This window comes from Protopterus annectens, chromosome 1.part2, assembly GCF_019279795.1.
Source record: "Protopterus annectens isolate FY-2018-M chromosome 1.part2, PAN1.0, whole genome shotgun sequence".
Taxonomy (NCBI): domain Eukaryota; kingdom Metazoa; phylum Chordata; order Ceratodontiformes; family Protopteridae; genus Protopterus; species Protopterus annectens.
In genome coordinates, this window is record NC_056727.1 from 364,710,342 (window position 1) to 364,728,280 (window position 17,939).

The 17,939-nt window shown below is 40.9% G+C and overlaps 1 protein-coding gene across 2 annotated transcripts in view; it reads right to left on the reverse strand.

The window, feature by feature from the left end:
• Positions 1-13,290: 13,290 nt before the first annotated feature.
• The window catches only part of LOC122789193 (THAP domain-containing protein 6-like), a 265,593-nt gene continuing 260,944 nt past the window's right edge, over positions 13,291-17,939 (reverse strand). For both annotated transcript variants that reach the window (XM_044056472.1, XM_044056464.1), the window contains exon 7: positions 13,291-14,922. In XM_044056472.1, coding sequence (XP_043912407.1) covers positions 14,746-14,922 — 177 coding nt within the window. In that variant the 3' untranslated portion in view covers positions 13,291-14,745. The remainder of the gene's footprint in view (positions 14,923-17,939) is intronic.

Here is a 17,939-nt window from a genome sequence, read left to right on the forward strand (position 1 = left end):
TAAAAGAATCACAAGCCTAAAGCAGATGCCCTATGCTGACCGTCTAAAAAAACTCCAGCTATACTCTGCCGCATATCACCTGCTCAGAGGCGATCTCTGCTTAACATACAAGGCCATGTCAAACCCAGAGCTGCTGGACATGCTACACTTATCCCAATCCCTCAGAGCCACACACTCCAGGGATCTAAACCTGGTCATCACAATGAAAAAAAACATGCTGGAGGGATAGGTTCCTGACCCAGAGACTCCCCATACTCTGGAAAAGACTGCCCATACATGCCAAGCTGAGCACCTCTTTGGCCCTCTTCAAAAAGAACCTTGACGATTGGATGGGAGATAGAAAATTCACCCCGGGGATCATGTCAATTGCCCTGTTAGACAGGGGACCAGGAAAGTAATAGCCAGGGAAGTGTTATGACTAGGCTTGTATAGGCCCCTAGGGCCGATAGCCTAGTACCAACCTATGAAGTATATCACATTTCTGGATATACAGTACCCCTACTAGGGCAGGGTCAGGTAGAAGTCACTTCATCCTATACAATAAAGTTTACAGTGACATGGCTTTCAATCTACATACATCATGCCATGGGGTGTAGGCCCTGTGTTATCTTGCTGAGAAAGCCCTGTGGTCTCTGCAGCTGCTACATGTGTCTGGTGAGGTATATGTAAAAAAAAAAGAGCATTGCACTCTATTAGTGCTGCTGTAATGAGGTTTGACTACAGTGCTGTCATACAGACGTAAGATATCAATATGATGGCGTAATTTAGGATGTGCACAACATAGGCTTTTAATAGCAGTACGGACAGTTGATAGTCAAAGTTGAGATTGCTGTCTAAATGTGTTCCCAGTGCTTGCATAATTGGGTTTCTGCATAGCAGGACTGTTGTCAATGCTGTGATTAACATGGAACTCCACTTTTCAGATGGACAACATTACAAACACACATTTCTGCATTTATTTGTAGATCATGTGCCTTTATCATCATTTGGTTGTGTGTGTTAGCTCCTCTTGTACTATGTTATCACCACTGGTGGACTCAATGATTGCACATAATATGCAACAATCAGCAAACTTGGTAAGGCAAAGGCCATAAACTTTAGCCTGAACTGTCAAGAATTAGTTAAAACAGTGAAGGACCAAGTACAGATCCCTGAGGTTTGCCAGTGGTGACAGTTCTACTGGTACATGTTGATTCACCAACTTTGACATGATGTGTTCTGTCAGTGAGACAATTGTTTACCTAAAGTTTAATCTCCATCTTGTTTTTTTTTCTCAAGGATATCTGCTTGTGTGATTGTGTCAATAAGCTAGGCCAAATCACAATAGGCAGTATGCACTGTCTTACCTTCATCCAGGCCTACCACATGGAATCAATGTGCTGTGACAACAAAACAGATCACCTATGGCATGACCCAGCACATACGCCTTCCTAATATGGTTGAATACACAAATCAACACACACTCCACAAGGCCTATGTTCCCATACAGGGGTATACATCAACATGCATCCACCTGAGCTAGAGGGACAGCACCTGATGCATGCATGTATAGAGACATCCTGACTCTCCTCAAACTCCTCTACATGTACACTAGTATAATGTGGACATCACACCCTATAATTAGACCTATAGGTATGTGACCTGTATCCTGAGGTAGACGGTAAAAGGTACATCCACCAGCATGTGGTCACAGTGCTGACTACTCCCTTGAATATAACACAAGTACTTGGTATGTGAAGGACATGAATATCAGAGGCCACAATAAGTTCATGGCTCCCAGACTTCATCACACCAGTAACTGTACAATGCACTCTTCTTCGTGTGCCTCCCTACACATCTCCCAGTGACGTGTAACTCAAGTGTATCACCTTTGTCACAGTGCGCTGTCACACAGCTTATTGGCCACACCTAGGTATTCTTTCTGGGGAATATACACAACTGTCTAATGTTGCACATCAACAATAGGTTCATAGGCATTTACTAGGCTAATGACCAGAAGGCACTTTTTAAGCATAACCATGCATTCCAAATCTCTAACAAGTTCTGATATCCTTGATAAGTATAAGCAAGGGGTTGGGAGATAAAGCATTTATAGGTTACCTGTGTCCATTAGAGATGTAGGTGCCAAACCAGGCATGAATTTCCTGTTCCCCATCCAATTGTCCAATTTGTACCTGAATTTGGTTAGGAAGGAACACTGCTTCACATGGATGAGGAGCCTGTTCCATAGATGGGGTAGTCTCTGGGATTCATACCTGTCTTTCCGGCAGGTCCTATTTATATCACAGGCCAGGCTTAAGTCTTTAGAATGGGTAATTCTGGTGCTGCTTGTTTTGTGGATATGCAGAAGGTCCATCAGACTGGGGTCTGAAAAGCCCTGTATGCCAGGAATAGATCTCCCTTCAAAAGCCTGTAGGAGACAGAATATAGGGATAGGGCCTTAAGGCGGTCTGCATAGGACATTTTACTTATGCCCTGTATTCTTTTAGTGAGGAACTTCTGTGGACATTCCAATTGTTGGATATACCTGGTTATGAACATACTAAATGGTGGACTGTATTCAATGATAATCTGATGAATGCAGAATACAGTGGAACAATGAGTTCCATGGACCTAGATGCCATACCTTTGTTTATAAGTTGCACAACATAGAATGATTTAAAGGCTAGATTACTGTGTGTGTGTCCATAACTACTGGGCCAACTCTAAGGGGTGTGTTGTCAATAAGATAGTTACCAGGGGTGGATGATTTCCTGACAGAAACTATTATGCATTTCTGGGCATTTAGCTTTAGTCCATGGCTCTGACCCCAGTTGTTTGTCTATGTCAGCCCTTCCTGGAGAACATTTGTGTCAGTGTGGGATTCAATGACAATTCCTAATTTGATATCATTTGCAAATGTAGTCAGCCAGACACCATTGACATTGGCCTTGACTTCAGAGAAGTAAGTGCCAAAAAGGAGTGGTCCAAGGACAGATTCTTGAGGGACTCCACTTTTGACTGACCTCTTTGTAGAGGTGGATTCTCCAATTCTAACTTCATGGTCCTGTCTGTGAGGCAGTTGGCTATCCACTGGGTGATACATGGGTTTGTACCTAACCTTCTGGGTTTAATACTTGAGTGGGGTACTGTATCAAATGCCTTGGCCAGGTGAAGGTAGGCAATGTGAACCATTTTGCCCTCATCCATTGCTTTGGTGATCTTCTCAAAGAAGTCCACCAGGTTGAGTAGGCATGTCCTGGCCTTTATGAAACCAAACTGGGTTGGGTCCACTGTCTGGAGGTTTTTTGTATTACTATCGATCATTTTCATGATAATTCTTTCCATGGCTTTACATACAAGACTAGTGAGACTTATGGGTCTGTAGTTTCCAGGCTCTATAGATGTGCCACCTTTCTGCAGAGGGATGACTGTTGCTATTCTTTATTCATGAGGTATGAAGTCTATTTGGATGCCACAGTTAAACAGCAATTCCAGAGGGCCTGATATGTCATGTTTCCTGCTATTTACATGACATCCTGGGATATTGTCTGGGCCCACTGATGCAGTGTTCTTGGCCTTAGAGAGTTATTGTACCAGATGCATTTGTGCTACCTGTTCAGCATATGCACACACTGCATACACAGGGGTTTGACAACATTAATGGCATGTATATCATTCACGTCAGTCTGGATTGTGCCATAGATATATGCCATGCACACAAGGCAAGTAGCTTGTATTGACCATACTATCACGTACAGGTACAGCAGTGTCCTTCCTAACACCTCCTGCAGACATTGCATTACCAGGACAATGTGTGTGGTTACCCTCTTAGAGTGTGGATGTATCATAATGGTTGTCGTGTGTGTGCAGGCTCATCTATCACTCTACATCACATATGTTATGTCAGAGGCATGGTATTACTGGTGGTATTATTCTGATATTGTCCAAGAATGCGATTGTTTTTTGTACTACTTGCCACGATCCTTTACCAGTAGCCACCTTGCCCTCTGCTGAGAGTACACTCATATTCAGGTATATCATTTTGCACAACTTCCCAATATGCACCCTACCCCAATTGTATGTAAGGTCCCTGATAGATTTCCTCTACATTATTCATGTAAGGATGCTCATCTCACACAGACATCCTCCCCATTGTTATGTCACCTTGTGTGACAGTCAAAGACAACACATTTTCATTGTACTGTCCGTACTGTACCATATAGATATGTGTTTGGTGTTGCTGCTGCAGCCAGCTTCCATTGACATGTCCTCCTCTGCTGCACATGTGGGAGCTTCACCTGTACTCTTTTCTCTGTGTTCATTCCTACAATTCATCTGTGTGTCCCTATTCAATGCACACACTCTTCCTCTGTATGATCATTTTACATGGCAGCCCCACATCTTGTTACAGATCATTAACACAGCTTCAGTACGGAATGCCAGCAATGGGGTATCACAGTACTCTGCACTGTAGGTACACTATCCTCTACTTTGTTTGGATCGTATACTTCACATTCATACATCTCAACTGTCCAGATATTCCCAGGATGTCCAGATGTATTCCTTAACAAATATGTGGCTTCCTGCCATATCACAAGATGATCTCTGGACTGATATGATTCAATATTACATACATTTGAGTGCATACCTCTCAACTGTCCTGATCTGTGCAGAATGTCCACTTTTTATCTCATATTTGTGATCTTTTCTTCATAACATTTTTTCCTGACAAATCACTGTCAAGTCAGAAACTGATGACTGACATTTGAGTTTCAAACTTCGTGCTCTTCAGAAAGTTCATGCTAATGTACAACCTATATATTCTATCCACTTCCTAAGTTTGTCAGTGCAATATTAAAATCTGTCCCTATTTCTGGCCCTTTATCCCCCCATTATTATGGCTTTGTCCACAACTGTCACTCTAAGAGGTTGTGAGCGGTACATTCTAACACATTTCTATATGACATCTATGCCAAATATGGCCTACTATTGGTTATTTGTCCTCTCATTAAGTTGACCTCTGTGCAGCTCTTTTGCACTAACACAATGACAGCTATCTGTAAAATCCCTGGTGATCATTGTGGCATTGCACATAAATCCACACACCGTAGATGCTCTCCTTTACACGGAATTGCTATCCATGTGTGCTTATGAGGTTTCACAGTCAGCAACACTGTTGTGAGCCGCAAAACGTGTCTCAGGTGCACCGCTCCTCTTTATTGTGCAAACACGTAAACTCTGTGTAGGCTCTAAGCAAAGCTTACACTGAGTTTATTGAATCCTGGGGTAGATTATTTTCCAGGTCATCATGAGGATAAGTCTAAGATGACATATTTGCATAGCTTAGCAAAAGCATTTCAGTGCCACGCAGGAATGGAAATCAAACCAGAAGTATTCAAAAAATCAGACAGTATCTGAATGTGCTAAAAAAAAAACAAAATTAAAAATATAAGAATTAGATGAGAAGAAATATGGAAAATCCATAAATACAAAGATCTCCTGGAACAACATGCTGACCAAAATTTGACTTAGGGACAGTTTAGAAGTGTATTGAAAGCAAAAGAAAAGTTAATAATGGCGGCCCAGGACAGTGGACTATGTATATGCTGGTTTACAAAATCCATTGAAAAGATGAGAGAAACAGACAAATATAGCTTCTGTAAAAAAAGAACTGCAAATAGTTGCACATCTGGTTGCTGTATGTGATACACTCATGACAGAAGGTCTATATACGGAAGGGCATAACAAGATAGCAGGACTACTGTATTGGGGATTGAGCAAACACTACAATGTATCAGTAGTTGAGAAGCATTGGAAACATGAAACACAAACCATTATAGAGAATGATGAAGTGTGTATCACATGGCATCAACCATTAACAACAGTTAAAAAAAAATAGATGCAAGAAAATCAGGTACAATAGTCCATAAAAAAACGACAAAAATATAATTGATCATTGAAATTGCTACACCCAGTAATTAGAGTTTCTTATGTACAGAGAGGCACAAAGTTATAAAATATCAGGATTTATAGGCAGAAATAAAAGCAATATAGGAGAAAGATACCCAGACTGTTCCAATAGTAATAGGAGCAATGGGTATAATAAACAAGGAATTTACAGTCATATTTAGATATGCTACCAATACATGTAACCTCATATTATTTATAAGAGTAAATTTTGGGCACATTGCAGATGCTAAGAAGAGCACTCTTTGCTAACATCAAAAACTGAAATAATATTAAGTTAATGAACTCTAATCGTACCTTGACTTAGGAATGGGATCCATTCCCATCATGGTATTAGAAACCAAAAAGACTTGGAGTAAATAAAAGAGGAGTACCTCAAGGCTGGGCTGCTTGTTATCTGGAATTGAGCAGAGAAACTTAATTTGGTCCTGTTTTGATACTGACACATTTACTACACTGAAATATTCATTAACTAAACTTTGCCTAAAAAAGGCACTATTGTGGGTAGCAAGGTCTTTAGCCAGAATGCAGAAGCCTTTGCACAAGAGATGCAGATTATCGCTTGCAAAGCAAGACTGTCAAACGTTATATTTAATGCTGACATAAACTGGAGCCTCCTAGAATGATTCCAATTATTTAGCCAATTGTTGAAGCCAATAATCATTTCCTTTTTACCTACACATCATTTGTAGAGAAGGAATGCCTCCATTCAATATCAGTATCTTGTCTGCATTTGTGACATGCATACAGAGCTCAGACATGTCTCTCTCTATCTTCCAAAGTTTTTCAGCCCAAGCCAAGGTATTCATACCCACATGCACAAATACCACATCATAGTTATATTTGTTTGGTACAAGAGTCCTAAGGGCCTTGAGATGTCTGAGGTCTTGACATCTGCAAACTCTCTGTCACCCTTTGTCCAGCCTACTGAATGGGGAATCCTGTGTCTTGATAAACAATCACCAAACACTAAAACATTTTTGTTTGTGAAGTGGTCTGATGTACTGAAATTGAGCCTCTTTATCTTATGGCTACTATTTGTTAAAGGTGAGGTATGTGATCCAAAGGCTTGATCCTTATTGGCCTAGGAAGCTTGGGTAAGGATTTCTTTACAGCATCAACATACAACATATTTTTCAGAGTTGGGTGCATATAGTGTGGTGCTCTTCACAGTCTTTTTTTTTTTTTTTTTTTGAGAGCGAAGCCCCATCTCTCAACTATTTGCACCTCTCACAAAGAGATATGTGTTTAATAAGAGTTCATTTTCTGTGAGCATAAGACAGTTGCAACACTGCCTAATGCTACAAGGCCAGCAAAAGAGGGGAGACAAGTACTCTAATTTCCCATTTTGTCCAATGTGAAGTAAAACTTGATTTGATTTACAGAGCTTATATAAAATATAGATCTAAATTCCATTACGATGGTATCAAATAAGGGGTGGCCAGTATAGCGACTGTGAATGTCTAGTTAGGTAAATAAGTAACCCAAGTTTAACTGTGACTGTAATAAACACAGTTCAGGAAGTTTGTGTAATAGTATTGTTTTAGCTTATTTCTAGTGCCTACGGGATAAGTTGAGACATTCTCCATAGAATCACTAGGACTGCTGCAAGCTTCTTTAGGTTGTTAGGTGCTAGGTGCTTGGCATTGTGTGTTATGCAGCTACACACAGCAAAAGCTTATTTTCTAATAGCATTGGGGTGGGTTGGTTATATTATGAAAAGTCATTACTGAAGTGCCTGTGTCTATGTAATGCACGTTAACAGTGATGCATTAAACGCAGCTCTGTGCAATATAAAACAAACAGAGAAAATGAAAGAACCAATGAAAAACAGATAAGGCTCTCACGAACAGTGCTTATCTTCCTTAGAACTGCAGCAGTTACCCTTGTCTCACTAAGATAACCACTACAAGCTCTAGATGGCTCACATACCTGGCCTAAATCTTTATTCTAGCTAAAGACCTTCTACCCCTATAGCGCCCTTTTTAGGCAAAGTTCAGTTAAGGAACATTTCAATGTAGCAAAAGTATCAATATCAAAACAGGACCAAAGTAAGGTGTCTCTGCTCAATGCCAGACAACTAAATAACAAGCTATAATTTAAAGTGACAAACACAGCAAATAAATGCAGCAAAATGGATGAAGTCACTTAGCACATAAACTACCTGAAATGCACTTAACTGCTTTAAATAGCTAGACACCACTGAAACCACCTGAAATGCAGTCAAAATTGTAAAACAATTCTGAGAAAACATAGCAAAATACAAAAAAAAAAAACACATCAAAATGGATTTAAATATATAGTCAAATACAAGTGCATTAGAATATATGTACTTTCATGTTTACTGAATGCAAAATATAGACAAAATGCTGCTTATGCACAGGACAACAGTTTCCAGGAATCATCTAATAACATGTTTTAGAGCTTCACAGTGTGTTCTCTGCATGTATTTGTCTATTAGCAAAGGACAGGTGTGTTCACTGAATTTGAAGTCCTGCATCCAGTAAGTTAAAAGTAACAGCTGTCATGATAAAGAGTTGCATATGTTATTTTGTTTACACTGCAGTTTGTGAGTGAGTGCCTAATGCTATAAGTTGAGGATTGCCTCTTGGTGAGACATACCTTAAGGCATAAAGTATTTCCATTTGTTACTTCACATACATGTAACCAATTGTCACACATGACGAGTGCCAGTTTTAAAATTAAAGCAAACTTGGGCAGTAGCTAAGTGTGCCTGTAAGGCTTATATTGTCAAAGGTCATACACGTGAGGCAGAGCACCTCAATGACCCTATTCAAGTGCAACCTAGACAATTGGATGAGAGACTTAAATTTACCCAGGAGGTGGCACCTATGTCCCTCATGGACAGAAGCAGTCGATGCTGATCATAGACTCACTCTGCAAATGATGACCATCTAACCAAAGTCATTTAGGGAATAGGGTATAACATGGCCAGGCTTGTAAAAGCCCTAGGGCCATTAGCCTAGTAATCTCCTATGAACCTATAAGGAATTTTTTCATATGTCACCAATGTCTTACATCAGGGACGGGATGCACTAGGTTAAACATTGTGCAACCAAAGAGCTTACCTAAAAATGACCTGTGAATCTAAGGAGACTAATTAGACCTTTACAGAGTTTAATTACTAACATAACCTACTAATGCAAGAAAGGTAACTAGAAAACAGCACTCGTGGTAATGTAAAAAAATAAACAGATGAGACATTTAAGATAATTGAATAAGATAATTCATATAACTGGAATGTTATTAGAGACACACTTTCAACATAACGTGATGTTTACATTTTTGAGTAAGATGGTATTCTGACATGATGTACAGTTTAAGCTCAAGAACCAGGCAAATGCTGGCAAACATTCTTTACTGTTCATAAGAATGCTGGTGCACCTATTTCATTTCAAGATGTTTCTTTGTAACATTCCCTTGGGGCAACATTATTTCACTGAAAATATTCTTACAGTCTGATTGTTTAAAGTGTCTACAAATGGATGAATCATAGGGCTAGAAATTAGGATCCCACCCATGACTACTAGCACTAGCCAAATGTGCTTGCAGAACGGGCATTTTTTATCACATTAGGTAAATTGGAGCATCCAGGGCAGATTGAAATTTACTTTTTTATTTATCCTTTGTTGACCAGTTCAGTGCCACTAGGCTAGTGGCCTCTTTTCAGAAGATATGCAAGGTGGTACAAAAACTACTAGGGGAAATTTGGCCAGGGCACTGGAAAACTTCCCCTACTATTTTCGATAATTGCCATGGGATCTTTTACATCCACCTAAGCTACCACCAACTCAAGCAGATTCGGCCTCATTTTAATGTCCCATCTGAAGGATGACACACTCAGGAATGCAGGACCCCCTTATGCTACACTGCAATGTTGGCAATCAATATGTCTGATTTGGGAACAGAACCCAAAGCCTTCTGCACCAAAGACGTGTGTGCTACTTGTTGTGCCACTGACACTGCATAAAATATTTTAATATGCAAGATTTTATGCAATGGAACTGGATCATTTAAATATTATGTTAACTGTTGTGCATACATTAAGAGATGCACTAGACAATAAAAATAATATACTCATCACTGATTTAGCACACCATTTAGTGTATGAGGCGTGCAATGCTGCTAATAGTTTAAGTATAGTACCCAGTATTCAGTTATAGATTACTAGGTTCTGTCCTATCCAAGACCAGATATAACTAATGTGTAATGTATTATGCTTTGCAAACCAAATGATCACTTATGTTCTGTTAATTAAACTTCATATACAGTATCTGGCTGTAGCATTCCTTTCTGAGTGTCTTTAACTAAATGCTATATTTCATACCCACAACATTCCAGCATGAGTCCCAGAAACTGGATCTTCTGTAATAAATTTCTCAGGCACTTGCTTAAATTCTAAGTTAATCCCAGAAACTGAAGCACACTTCGTACCATCAGCAAATATTATTGCAACAGATAGGAAGTGGAGCCAGATAGAGGAATATTGAGATAAGCCATATCATCATACCAGCAAAGACTGACACTAGGCATTTTTGGTGAATATTCCCACAGGGTACAGACAAAAGCTGAAAAACATAAATGTTTTTCATAAAACCTTAGGTACTCTAGTACAGTGGAATGGATAGTATTCATCATTCAACAGGTTTGGTTTAAGAGTGGTAACATGTTTTTGAAGATCAGTATGTTTCTTTTTTTACACAAAAGTAAACAAAGCCTTTTCAGCCATGACCTAGATTGTCGCACCAAGGACAGATTCAGCACATGAGAATAATTTCGAGTAGTTAATCAGCTATTATATTATTGAGGGGTAGGAGAAAACTGGAGTACCTGGAAGAAAATCAGAGATATGAGTAGATCATACAAATGACATTAATAAATCAAAGATGCTGTATGGAAACTACAGACATGGGAGAATATTATGTATTTGAAACCATAAAGAATCCTGAAATAAAAGTGTTTTTCTATACTACAGAACCATAACTTCCTGTACCATCGACTTTTTGATAAGTTATACTGCTACAGACATAAATATGTGCATGTTTTCTGTAGGTGCTGAGACAATGGTACCAGATAATGATTTTAGACCAAATTTTACTGAATACCCCATGAGAAACCATTGGTCAAGCTCACTTTCTATTAAGATATCTGTTTCCAAATGCTGTCTGAAATGGCTGATTTCCTATCTACACAACAAATCTTTCCATGGGGGTTGAGAGGTTACCCCTTCCTCTGAGGAGTTATGTTGCTTGTCTTTGCTTTGACTACTTAGGGGATTGCTGCTTTGCAAAGAAGGAACTTTTATGGTTAGGAAACTTTTTAACTGTGGGGGATGAGGTTTGAAATATATGCTGGTAGTAAAAATCATTTTCACTTAAAAATATCCTCAGTACGATGGCCAGACAGAAAGGTTATTTACAGGAGGTATCCAAATACTTCATTCTGAATGACACCTCACTATTACCTCAGAAGAGCTAACTTCACTGATATATAAATTTTAGAGGGATCTCATATCAGTCAGTATATTCAACCTCGGTGTCCCTAGGCACTTGCATTAGACTTGATGATTCAATGTTCTATTCAATATTCAGAAACTGAAATGCCTAACCCTAACACATCCACATACAAGGACACCTGTTAATCATCAGTCCTTCCCATACTTGACCGGTCATTCATTCCACCTTGAGTGAGAGATTGTAGAAGGTCATCTTCCAGGCAGCCATAAAGGGTTTAACATGGCCTCATTGCCCTAATTCTCTATTGCAATGGTAGCCTTAATGAGGAGGTACCACACAATATTGGTCTTTGGACAGGAGTGTTCCTGCCTTTAACCCCACAGGTATGCATCCCAGCCCTTTCTGCTGCATTTTGTTGTGTTGGCATGCATCCCGCCCCTTTCTTCTGCATTTTGTTGTGCTGACATGCATTCCAGCACTTTCTGCTACATTTTGTGTTGGCATGCATCCCACCCCTTTCTTCTGCATTTTGTTTTGTTGGCGTGCATCTCAGCCCTTTCTGCTAATTTTTTGTGTTGACGCATTAGCAATGCAGCAGCCTGAGCTGCCTTTCCCCTGGTGGTGGAGCTGCTCATTCCTCTCTCTCCTAACCAGCTCCTCTAGTGCCGTTGTTACTAACTTATCTCAAATCATCAGGGTTGCACACAGGGCTTTATCCATCTACACCACCTAGGCAGCTTCATTTCTTACTTTTTAGCCATGTTTGAGTATTACCTGACTGTTCCTTACACTTTAAATATGCATAGTAAGACCAGCTCTATTTTCAGGGAGGAATAAAATCCTGAATATAACCTAGGTGACCCAAGTTAAATTAATGGCTCAGGCATCTGTTAAAGCTGTCATGGAAAAGGACAAAAATGATGAGTCTTTGCCTGCTTACTTCTCTTTGGGCAAGGGATAGGGAGTGTGTGTCCAGAATGCTCTCCCTGGTTGAATTCCTGTTGGAGACTGAGGATTGTAGTCAGGCTGGAGTCTACAAGTGGGCAGGACCAACTGATTACATCACATGTGGTGCCAGGTAAATACATCACAAAGGCTCAGTATATGTCAAACCAATAAATGGGAACAGTAAAAGGCAAGGGAGGATACAGCTTAGTAAAAATACTCATATCTCTCAGTATAGGAGATAATGGCCTCCAAATATACCGAATTTAGAAGCATACTTGCTGTTTGACACTTCTGATATTAATTTAAATTACAAGTACTTTAGAAGTTGCAACTACTGCTTCTAATGTACAATTTATTCTGGAGTCAACAACCCATTTTTTTCTTGAACTATATATAAAAACTGTTTCAATTTCAACTGCTTTCAACCTACTGCATCTCAGATTCTTGTTTTGTATTGCCTTATATGTACTGAATATGCAAACGTTTATCACTGTTTCAGTTGTGTTTCGTGCTACTGATGGAGTGCTTTTCCCCAGGCCTACTATAAAAAACAGTGCTGCCCAGGGGATCTTCTTCGTTAATAAACATATACAAAAGAAATACCTTACCATGAGGGGTCCTGTTTATTCAGCTACAACAAACTTTAGTTTTCTCTTTTGTGTAAAAACTGGAGCAGGGATGCCCTGAACTGCAGCAAATTAAAGTATGGTGATGTAGTACTGAACCATACTTTTTGGACAGGTTAAGTTAATTACTGCCAGGTCTGAGGAAGTAAACATTTTCCTACCTCAGTCTAATGCGGTTGCTTCTCTGAACTGTGCAGTGCAAGCAGGAATACAGTCTTGTGTTGAAGCTGTGGGACAGACAAGTAATAAGATTTGCTGTTTAATTTTTAAATACATTCAGACTGCCATGATTTGATTTTTAAATACATTCAGACTGCCATGACTTTATTAAACTGTATACAAAGTACGCAATCATCTTTAAAATGAGAATCCCAAAATTAAATAATCATCAGCTATGCAGAAATATCTGAGAGCTGTCTACCGCAGGCATATTTGTAATAATACAAATTGGGACATCATTATACAAAGTCCTTGCAACAGTCCTCTACAAAGTATTAAATAACTTTCACAAAAGAGAAACACTAATATGCTGTAAAGTGATCAGTACTGTGGTGTAGAGGGATAAAAGCCAAAGTGCAGCCCAGGAACCTGGGTTCAGTTAGTGGTACTGGCAGGAAGGGATGGACATGCCTATCCCTGGGGAGGTTGATCTTCTAGGCACTCCCTGTGGGAAGCAGTAGTCCACAGAAGGGAGTAGCCCTCAGATGTAACAGACAAATGCAAGGGGGGAGCCAAGGGGTAGGTTATAAATGAAAAACGTCCCCCAGTGGAAGCAGTCAACATTACCCACCAAGACACCCTTTGGTTCCGTGTGAACCTCAGCCTTAAAACAGAGATAGTCTGGGGGCAGTAGGAGAGGCTGACAGACATGGCAATGGGGGGAGGGGGGCAATGGGGTCGCTGGAAAGAATAAAGCAGAAGGGGAACAAAAAATACATTTATACGCAACAGGGAGGGGTACAAAATCTGTGACTGCTGACGCATTTAGTTCTGTAGAAAATCTTTTACTCTACATCTCACAATGCCTCACAATGAAGTGTAGAAACTTAGTCAACAAACACAAACTAAGTGCTTCAATCTTGCAGATTTTTACTTTGGAACAAAAAGAGATGAGGAAAGGTGACGCTTCACTGAAAACATTCATGCATATTAAATAAATATTGCAACAGGAAAAAAAAAACACTTAAAAGTATGTGCTCTAATGTACTGTTGGTGGGAGAAAGAAATGAAAATGATGAAGTCAGCAGTGTTACACTGGGGGTGTCCACGTGCAATAATCTCTATGAAAACAGCAGCAGCAGCTGGCAAAATGTTGAGCGGTTCACATGCTAGTACTTTATAGTCCCAATAGCTACAGTCTGTGGTAATAAAATGTCCTCACAGATCTCTCACTCTTCAGGCACAGTATCTATGTCAGTCTGCGCAAAAATAACACCAAAATGGACATTAAGCATGTTAGCCGAAGGCACAGTAAAAAGGATAGATTGCACTATCTCTTCAAGTCAACCTCCATTTCTCACCTCTTCAAATGACAGTTATTCCCAAGAGGGAAGTCTTTTGCACACTGCAAATGTCTCCACAGTTTAGATGGCCAACTGAATCTAAACCCTGTTTCACAAAAAACATCTTCTGTAATAATGTGAGAACCAGGTTTCTGCTGTGTTTTTTTTTCAAACATGATGATAATCAAAAAGTGGCCAAAAAATGTCTTTAAGAGCATTTTAGTAAATTTTGATTTAATTACTTCAAGTTGCTTCTTGTATGCCAGTCCCTGATGTTTCCAAATTGTTAGGATCTACTAATGTCACTGCCCACTGTTCTCTGATGTCACATTCTAAGGGGACCACATCTTGCCACAGTCTGCTGATCTGCTCTTCCTCTGCAACCATGACGATCTCTAAAGGTGTTCTAGCCTCATCAGCCTGTAAAAACACAAATAAAAGAATTAAGTTTTTATTGCTGAAAACTGGAACAATGTAGTTCTGCTCATATCTTGTAATAAAAATGGTGGGTTGAATAAACATGTGGAAACTTTTAGTTATGTACTTACCATAACTTTAGATGTTTGGGATCCATCTCGCCTACATTCTGTACTGATGGGCTCGGAGCCGATCCCTCGGCTCCAACTCGGCACGCTTATGCTATAGAGCGAGGCCTCTTATTGGCTGTGCTATCTTTTATCCCAGGATGCACCACCACTAATCCCCCAGATCTTGTTTGTCCGCATTCATGCACACATGCACAACTTGTTTATATAACATTGTTAGATGTTTCAAGATGAAACAACAGGATTCGGACCTTCTGATATCCTCTGATCTCCAAGGAAGGGGGAAGGAGGGTGGGTTATTAGGAATGTAGGTGAGATGGATCCCAAACATCTAAAGTTATGGTAAGCACATAACTAAAAGATGTTATGTGATCCTATCTCGCCTACATTCTGTACTGATGGGACAGCGTCCCTAGCACCTAAATCCTGGGTGGCTCATTGGAAAACACTCCTGAGCACTGTGGAACCAAATGAAGCTCGCCCTCTAGATGCCACATCCAATTTGTAGTGGGAAATGAAAGTGTGTGGGGAAGACCATGTAGCCGCAGCACAAATGTCACTAATGGCAAGCTTAGAATGAAATGCTATCGAAGTAGCCATAGCCCTTGTAGAATGAGCTTTGACAGAGGTGGTAAGCTCTTTGTTAGAATAAGAATAAGCTTGAGTAATACAGTCCCTGATCCATTTGGCAATAGTGACCTTTGTGACAGCTTTGCCCAATTTATTGTCTGCAAAGGATACAAACAACTGATCTGTTTTCCTTGTTTGTTTGGTCCTGTCTAAGTAAAAACGCAACTGCCTGTGGACATCTAGTGTGTGAAATATGAATTCCGCTTTGTTAGAATATTTTGGAAAAAAGACTGGAAGTTCTAACGATTGTTGTAAGCAGAAACTGGAACAAACTTTAGGGACAAAGGAAGGATTTGGCTTGAGAGATACTCTGTCTTTGTGAAAAACCAAGTACGGGGGTTTTACTGACAAAGCTTGAAGCTCTGAAACTCTTCTGGCAGAAGTAATCGCCACCAGAAAAGCAGTCTTCCATGATAGAAATTTTAGATCACATGTAGCTGCCGGTTCAAAGGGGAGGAAGTTAAGGCGCGTAACACCACATCGAGATCCCATGGAGGTGCAGGATGAGAAATCGGAGGTCTTAACAGAGCAGCACCTTTCAAGAAGGTCTTACACAATCTGTTGCTCATTAAAGGTGGGTTTATAGATTCGTGAAAATTGGAATTCGCTGCCAATTGGACCTTGATGGTAGAGACTGAAGAGCCTTGACTGAAAAGAGAAGTTAAAAATTTTAGTACTTCTGCCACGGGAATAAAAATGGGATCCAGGCCCCGGAGTTGAGCCCAAATAGCAAATCTTTTCCATTTGCTAGAATACAGTTTCTTAGTAGCAGACTTATGGGCCGAAGATAATATGTGTACAACCTCTGGAACCAAAGTAAGACTCCTGACTATAGTCGGAAGAGGAGGAGCCAAGCCGTCAATTTTAAGGTGTGCAGGGACTGGTGGAATAGTCCCGACTGATGAACCAAAAGGTCTGGGATCTGATCCAGGAACCATGGACCTTCCAGAGCATATTTCCGAAGATAGGGAAACCATACTTGACGAGGCCAGTAAGGAGCAACTAAGATCATTTTGCTCCCCAAGAGAGATGCCTTTTGGATCACCCTGGGAAGGAGAGGAACTGGGGAAGGCATAAAGCAAGCCGGTGGGCTAACTTCGGGCAAGTGCGTCCATGGGGCTCTTCCCGAGCCGGGTTAGGGAGAAGAATTTTTGCACTTCGCATTTAGTGGAGTCGCAAAGAGGTCGCAACACGGAACTCCCCATCTGCTGAAAATCTGACTTGCAACTGTCATGTTCAGAGACCATTCGTGAGGAGAGAGGATGGTTCTGCTCAGTCTGTCGGCTATCACATTGGACTTGCCCGGGATATGAGTAGCCACTAGAAAGCGTTTGGTCGAGACTGCCCATTCCCAGACTCTCATGGCCTCTCTGCAAAGAGGATAGGATCTGGTCCCTCCCTGTTTGTTCAGGTACCAGACAACTGACATGTTGTCTGAGTGAACGGCAATTACGCCCCGAGGGAGGTAATCGTGGAGGGCTTGGAGGGACAGAAGCACCACCCTCATTTCTAGGATGTTGATATGAAGTAGGGTCTCTTCTGGGTGCCATTTGCCTTGGACTGACCTGCCCAGGGAATGCCACCCCCCTCCCCATCTGGGAGGCGTCCATGGTCAAAGTGGCCGCAGGAGGAGGTGGAACAAAGGGTCGTCCCTGATCCAAATTGGAGGGCACTAGCCACCAGCGAAGGTCCCGTTTGCATGTTTCCGTGATCCATATGAGGTGACTGAGAGGGAGTTCCTGAAAGGACCACTGAGCTGAAAGAACCCACTGGAGAATTCTCATGTGCAGCCTTGCCAAGGGGACTAGAAGAACCGTGGCGGACATGGATCCCAATAGCTGCAGGACCATTCTGGCTGGGGCTTTGGACCTGGGAAGTAAGGCTCTAACTTGAGTTTGTATGGTTTGAATTCTGTCTGTAGGTAGATAGACCCGCATTTGGTTTGAGTCTATCTCTACCCCTATGAATCTTATTCGTTGAGATGGCAGCAACACAGACTTTGGCCAATTGAAGGTGATTCCAAGGAGTTGCCCAGTGATATAGTGGCTTGTAGGCTCCGCAGTAGTAGATGCTTGGAGGTGGCAGTTAGGAGCCAGTCGTCTAGATACGGAAACACCTGGAATCCTAGACTTCTCAGGTGAGCAGTCATGACTGCCAAGCACTTGGTGAACACCCTGGGGGCTGTGGTGAGACCAAAGGGTAGCGCGCGGAACTGAAAATGACTGCCTCCTAGGCTGAAGCGCAGATGTCTCCTGGACGCTC